Genomic DNA, 7342 nt, shown 5'->3' with positions numbered 1-7342 from the left:
CCCCACCCCCACCCAGCCCCGGGGAGCCCATGACTCACTTGACTGGCACTTTCTTCTCCAGCTCTGGTAGTTGCTGAGAGTTGGGGACTGGAGGCTGTTGGCCCGCTGCAGGGCTGTAGTGGAAAAAAGAAAGGCAGGGAAGGTGGGAAGGGAGGAAGAGTCTGTTAAACAGGTTAAAAAAAAGGGGGGGGGGTTCTCCTATGGTCCATTTACCAAAAGTGAATTGGCTGATGATCATAATTGACTGAGCCCCTTCGTTCCCTCTGACTGCACCCTCCTGTCCCAACACACACCTCCAGTTTCTCATTCATTCATTCACCAAATACCTATGGAGACTCTGCTATGGGACAGGTCCTGCCACCTTTTAGAAAATGCCTCAGATTAGCAGTCATCATTCCAAATGGCCCTCATTAATAAGCATACCTATGTGTACATGTTTATATGCCTACATGTATACACATACACACACATGCCCGTATACACACACGCACGCACATTTGTTTTTAGCAGAGCAGCTCCTCAGAGCTGAAGTCTCACATCAGTGGCCCACGTGTGCACTGCAATGCAGCGTGGAAGCTGCAGGAGCTCTGTCCGCTCCCCTGCCCCGCAGAGCCCTGCGAACCCTCTGGGAGCCAGTTCTAACTGAACCTCTGGCAACCCATTGCCATGAACACCCTCTTGGCCTGGGTTCCAATGGAAACACTTCAGGAGGCTGTGGACTGTGCCCTGAGAACCCTCTGCCCGGCTGGGCCTTGAGGATTAGCTGAGCACAATGAACGTCGCCTGCAGAAGAGAAATCGCACATGAGGCCCGCAGATGTGGCCTCCAGGTCCCTGGGGCGGTTCCACCACAGCCTTGAGAGAAAGAATGGGGTGATGCCTGCGGGATGCACACACAGGTGGGACCAGGAGGCATGGAAGAAAGGCGGTGGGAGTGATGGGGGTATGTGAGGAGCGTGGGGAAGGCTTGAATGCAGGCCTCTCTGAGCCCAAGGCCCGGCGGGCACAGCCCTCTCTGTGTCGGAAGTCCTGGGTTCCACTCACGCTTCCTGCCAGTGCTGAGCTGGGTGTGGACTCGCACCAGCCGGGCTGCACAGCACAGGTGTCAGCCGCTGCCTGGGGGCTTCCTTCCCTCGGAACAGCCCTCCGATCCTGGGCACCCTCCCACCCTCACTCCACGTGGAGACCCTGTGAGCCTGCTCCCCTGAATAGTGGGCCCCCATTTCACAGGCCTGTTTTCACACCCGCCCGTGGGTTTGAGGGGGGCCTGTGTGGACAGGCGTGGGGTGCAGTCTCCCCATCTCCCGGTTGTAGGATGAGCAGTCTGCCTGCAGCCTGGGCCCACGTCCTCTCACCAAGTGCAGGTCAGCGTTCCCCAGGCTGGGAGTCTCGCACAAGGAGCGAGCAGGCCTCTGGCACAGCCTCGTCCTGCTGACCACAGTCAACCTCTCAGTCAGCTCACGGAGAAACCGCTCAAGAAACAGAGGCGCCGGACCGGCTGGCTCAGTGGCTCCGTGTCCGGCTCGGCCCTCCCGCGCAGGAGCATCTGGGGCGCTGAGATAAAATGCAGACACTGGGCCCCACTCGAGACCCACTGAATCTCAGCCTCTGGAGGTGGGAGGCCAGAAAGGTGCCTTTGAAACCAGGTTTGTGAGAACGACGACACCAGGTGTTTTAGGGGAACGGCACTGAGCGTCTTCTGCGGCCTCAGTAACGCGGGGCTTAAGTTCCCTTTCAAACCATCCTCTGGCGTGTGCTCCAGGCCAGAACCCTGAGGAGGCAGCAGGTTCCCTGTGAGCTGAGGGCGTCCCGATTTGTGGTAAAGTGTCTACCACATAAAACAACCATGTGTGTCACTTTTTATCCTTCATATTTTAATACTTTTCCTCTTTTAAATACTGATCTTAATTTTGTGACAGTAACATGGAAGATCCAGCTTTATCTTTTCTTAAATCATCAGGAACATAAAGCTGTTATAGAATAGTTACCCTCCATACCCTGCCAAGGTACTTTAAAGTGATTATGTTTTGCGTTTGTAGATGAACAATGACAATAATCTGGATACATTGTCTGTCGTTTTTGTCATTTTTAAGGGTAGAGTTCAGTGGCATTAAGGACATGCATATTGTTGTGCCGCCATCCCCACCACCCACCTCCAGAACTTGTTCCTTGTCCCAAACTGCAGCCTTTTACCCATTAAAAACAACAATTCCCCACCCACCCTCTTCCCGGCCCCTGGCAGGCACCATTCTATTTTCTGTCTATGAATTTGACTCGTCTTGGCACCTCATAGACGTGTAACTCGTACAATGCTTGTCTTTCTGTGTCTGGCTTATTTCACTGAGTAATGACTTCAATATTCCTTCATGTTGTTGCATGGTATTCAGGCTGAATGACATTTCATGGTGTGGTTATACCACACTTGGTTTCTCCATTCTCCTGCGGATGGGCAGTGGGCCCGCGTCTCCCTTTTGGTGACTGTGAATAATGCCGCCATGAGCAGTGTGGCGTACACCCCGGGGTTCTTTTTAAAGCTCCGCCTGGTCTTGTCCAGCGTTTCCCTGGCTCACCTCCGAACCATATACCCAGGTGAGAGTGGGATTAATAAAGCTCCCTCAACACCCACCACACGATGTCAACGCTGCAATATCTGGAAACGCGATGGACTCACCACAACCAGCAACACAAATCACATGCCAATGTGGTTTGCCCAGCAACGATCAAAACCAGGATGGATGAAGACGAAATCGACAGAAGATTGCTCGCAAGTCATGCAGTCTAGCCACGTCTCTGTCTATTCTACACTTTATCCTGGAATTAAACTGGACTGTCAGAAACAAAATGCTTTGGCCACACTACCTTGTTCTCTCAACCACTCCCCTGGGAGAACCGCTCCTACGGAGCCGTGCCCTCGCCTGCCAGCCAGGGAGGCGGAGTGAAACAGCCTCGGGAAAACTGTGGCTGCATGTTTTGCAGAGCCATTGCTCCAGGCATGATCTAATGCATCTCCCGGTATCATCTATTTGACATGAGCTGGAAAATGTCTGAAGGGTGAAGCATTAGAGAAAGTGGGACCTGCTCCGAGACCCGCTGCTGCTGCAAACCAATATATTTTTTTTTCCCTCATGAACAATGAGAATAAAAATTATCTATTTCCTTCTTAACTCAGGCAGCCAGGAAATTCAGAATAAAATTTATGATTCCACGAGAGCAACTATTTAGGACCATGACCTTCCTCTCTGGGGTCTCGACCCCTCATTTGGTTCTGTTAACCCTGATCTTGCGGCTTTATCTCGCGTGTATATAAACAGACAATCTTGTGTCACATCTTTCTGGTAAGTTGCCTAAAATCCCCTGGTAACTGAGGAGAGAGGAGAACTGGAGGGAAAGAGGGAGAGGCAAGCAGGCTTCGTATTTTTTTTTAAGGGAGAGGGAAATTCTTGTAGTTCCCATGTCCATGTAAATTTTTTCTTTATATATATATGGATTTCAGAAAGGAAGGGAGAGGAAGAGAGAGATAGAAACATCAGTGATGAGAGAGAATCATGGGTCGGCTGCCTCCTGCATGCTCCCTACTGGGAACTGAGCCCGCAACCCGGGCATGTGCCCTTGGCCCAAATCGAACCTGGAACCTTTCAGTCAGGTCGACGGCAAGCAGGCTTCGTATTTTTTTTTAAGGGAGAGGGAAATTCTTGTAGTTCCCATGTCCATGTAAATTTTTTCTTTATATATATATGGATTTCAGAAAGGAAGGGAGAGGAAGAGAGAGATAGAAACATCAGTGATGAGAGAGAATCATGGGTCGGCTGCCTCCTGCATGCTCCCTACTGGGAACTGAGCCCGCAACCCGGGCATGTGCCCTTGGCCCAAATCGAACCTGGAACCTTTCAGTCCGCAGGTCGACGCTCTACCCACTGAGCCAAACCAGCTAGGGCAGGTTTTGTATTTATTGATGAGGAGGCTGGAGCCCAGGGAGACCAGGGGCCAACCTAGGCCAGGCTGCACCCAGCTGGGCAGAGCACAGCACTCGTTGCTCAGCAGGGGCTAAGCCTTTCTGGACAGTACCACAAATGGTTCTTAGCAAATGTGTCCTTTTTAGAAACAAGCTCACATGGGAGGGAAACCTCAGAGTTTCCAGGATTGTGGCCTCGGCCTCGGTCTTTCTGATCCACCACTTTCACGGTGGTTCTGGGAAACCATCCCCTGGGGGAGTATTTCTAGGTTCCGGTGCAATTCCGCTTGTAGCCACCAGAGAGCAGGGCAAGGCAAATAGAGCTACTGCTCTCCCAGGGCCGCCAAGGCCATTGGTCCCGCGGGTGGCAAGTTTCTATTCGCCTGTTCTTTCCACCAGACGATTCCCATTGCTGTTGGCGGAATCAAACCACTCATTCCAGGCCACCTTCATTGCAACAAGCTGGGCTTCTAAGGACACCTTCTTCTTAGGGTGTAGAGGCGCCCAGGAGTGGGCTGCACCGCTCACTAGCTGGGAGACCAGGAGGCAGTCAGGCCATCTGCCCACCTGTTCACTGGGCTTCATATCACCTCCAGGGCCATCTGAGGATGAGTGGGGCGTGTATGGGAAACCCCTGCCTTCCAGGCACTCGGTGAAAGTGCCTCTATTCTTATGTAGGCTGTTTTGCTACATGCCTCAAGCCCCAGCATGGCCCTGGCCCTGTGCTGCCCCCAAGTAGCCGAGGGAGGCCGTGCTACCTGGGACTGCATGGGGTCCAACAGCAGCGGAGCCACCTCTCTTCCTTGGGGGGGGGGGTCCCCTGAGGAGATGCACAGGAGGCAGAAGGAGACTACTCCAGGCAGGAGGGCCCGGGGCCTCCCATCACTGCCTGCCTGTGACACACAAAGACAGCTGGGCCCCTGCCCCTTCCTATTGAGATTCCCATGACGAAGGAGGTGGGCCTGGGTCACCCGCACGTGCACCCAGCCCCCTCAAGTCCCAGCCCCACCGCCTCTGAGCCTGCGGTTCGTATCTCCTGTCGCAGGGTCCTCCGCAGGTGAAACTGGCCGTGGGGCTCTCTGCTCCTTCCCCCTGTCCCGGGACCCAGCAAGCCTGTCCCCAGGCAGGCAGGCTCTCTGCTCACCGTGCAGAGCTCTGGGCTCCTCGGGGCCCTGTGCAGAGGCCGCCCTGCTCAGGGGCTCCCTCAGGGAGCTGTGGCGGCTGAGGGGCTCCCGCAGGGGTGGGTGGTCCGGCTGCTGGGGTCTCTCCTCACAGGGCTCCGTGCTGGAGGCCTCGCTGCTACGGCTGCTGCAGTTCAACTCGGCATCAGAGCTGGGGGAGGGGAGAGAGAGCGGTTGATTGGGGAGCCCTGCCAGTCACCCCCAAACCCACACCGCGTCCTGCCCACCACTGCCTCCAGCCTCAGACTTTGTTATGGGCTAACCTGTGCTCCCCAAAATTCATATTAAGTCCTAACCCCTAGCCTAGCACCTCAGAATGTGACTGCATTTAGAGGAAGGGTCTTTACACAGGTAATTAAGTTAAAATGAGGCCATTAGGCTGGGTCTTAATTCGATAAGACTGGTGTCCTTTACAAGAGGAGGACATTAGGACCCAGACAGGTGTAATAGGGAAATGTCCCCAGAGCAGGATCATCATCCGCAAATAAACTAAGGAGAGGAGCCTGGATCCTTCCCACACCCTCAGAAGGAGCAACCCTGCCAACACCTGGACCTCAGACCCCCAGCCTCTGGGACGGAGAGAGTAAATCTCAGTCATTTAGCTACCCAGGCTGTGCTGCTCCATGGCAGCCTTAGCAATGAACACAGGCACAGGAGAAGCCCAGCAATGAAGTACCAGCATGGAGGCTGGTCCCCTCACCCTCACCCATCCTGGGCATGGCTGCTAAGCTCTCTGGGCAAAATGAGCTCCTCCTGAACCTTTAGACTTGAACTACTGCTTGTTCCCCTGGGAATGGGTGGGGGATGGGAAAGACTGCCTGGGGTGGGGAGTGGCAGTATTGAACCTGGTTCTCACATGACCAGCAGGAAGTCACATGGCAGAGGAGGGGAAGCAGGTGTCCTCAGATGGAGGACAGCCCAGGCAGGTCCCAGGGTGAGAAAGTGCAACCTCTTGGGCAGGGACATGTTAGTAAATATATGCATTTACTGTCTATAGAGACACCCAGTGGCTTCTTCTCCTTAGGGCACTGCCCCTCGTCCATCTGTGGGCTCTGGTAGACTGTCTACCCACCAGACTGCACAAGCCCACCGGTCATGGCCTCCCAGTCCTGTTCACCAGTTAGCCCAGAGGTGGGCATGTGACGTGGGTGGTGCCCCCTGGAGGCCTGCCTAGCCAGGAGGCCCGCCCAGGGAGACGGCCTCTCTGTGGATGCTGTAATCCAATGTGCAGAGCAGCTCCTGGAGTCCCTGGCTCCAACCGTGCCTGCTCCAGCCGATGAACCAATGTAGTTGCCTTTGTCACTTAAGCTAGTTTGAGCTGTTCTACGTAATTTACCTATTAATTCTTCGATCTGACAACTCCCTATGAGACAGGTGCTATGATTGTCCCCATTTTACAGATGAAAACATGCAGGCACAGAGAGGTTATACTGCATGTAAACAGAGAGGAGACCAGCTTCTGAATACGGTCCCCCTCCCGACCCAGCCTGCCCTCATCCTGCAGCGGCCCGAGCATACCTGCTGTCGTCGTCGCTGGTGACCAGGACACGCACAGCCAGCACGTCCTGCCCAGCGGCGCCCTCCCCGGGGCTGATCCTCACGGAGGTCCACTCGGAGGGCAGGGGACAGGTGGCTTCGCCTTCCACATCACCGGGCTCCGGCTCCGGGACACTCTTGGGCTTCTTGGGGGAGATTGGCTCATCTGCGGAGAGAAGAGGGTCTAGAGAGACAGAGGCACAGACAGCCCTGCAGGCACCTGCTCCCCCTGCAGAGGCTGGGCAGGCTGCTGGCAGGGCTAATGTGTGCCTGGTTCTTCCCTCCCTCCCTGCAACAGAGCTGTGCTTTGTCCTGTGACCTTGCAGTGTGTCTCACTAGAGTAGGTGGGTGGGCCTCCCTGCCCGGTTGACCAGGAGGCTTGCTTTGACCAGTGGAAGTTAGGAGATGCAATGTGACTGGTGGCTTTAAATAGCCTTGTGTTTTAAATACTGCCTCCTTACACTCTCACTCCTGCTCGTCTGCCATAAGAAGAGCTTGTTCCAGGTAACCACTGGCCCGTACACCTTGGTCCCCAATTGCAGGCACATGACACAGACCTGGAGCCAACCTGTGGCCTGGAGCCTGGCCAATTCCAGGCCACCCCTAGACCTGCAGCCTGAAGCAGAGCCACGCAGCCAGCCCCCCCAGCCCCACCCACCCAGCCCCCAGGCCCA

General features: G+C 54.9%; 1 protein-coding gene across 3 annotated transcripts in view; it reads right to left on the bottom strand.

The window, feature by feature from the left end:
• MICAL2 (microtubule associated monooxygenase, calponin and LIM domain containing 2) overlaps positions 1–7342 on the bottom strand; it is a 182265-nt gene that overhangs the window by 52900 nt on the left and 122023 nt on the right. For all 3 annotated transcript variants that reach the window (XM_014545887.1, XM_014545889.1, XM_014545890.1), the window contains 3 exons: positions 6651–6834; positions 5096–5283; positions 39–113 (listed from right to left, as the gene is read on the bottom strand). In XM_014545887.1, coding sequence (XP_014401373.1) covers positions 39–113; positions 5096–5283; positions 6651–6834 — 447 coding nt within the window. The remainder of the gene's footprint in view (positions 1–38; positions 114–5095; positions 5284–6650; positions 6835–7342) is intronic.

The sequence above is a fragment of the Myotis brandtii genome, unplaced genomic scaffold, assembly GCF_000412655.1.
Source record: "Myotis brandtii unplaced genomic scaffold, ASM41265v1 scaffold422, whole genome shotgun sequence".
Lineage (NCBI taxonomy): Eukaryota > Metazoa > Chordata > Mammalia > Chiroptera > Vespertilionidae > Myotis > Myotis brandtii.
The sequence above is the reverse complement of the archived record's forward strand: the minus strand, read 5'-3'. Positions and strand labels throughout refer to the sequence as shown.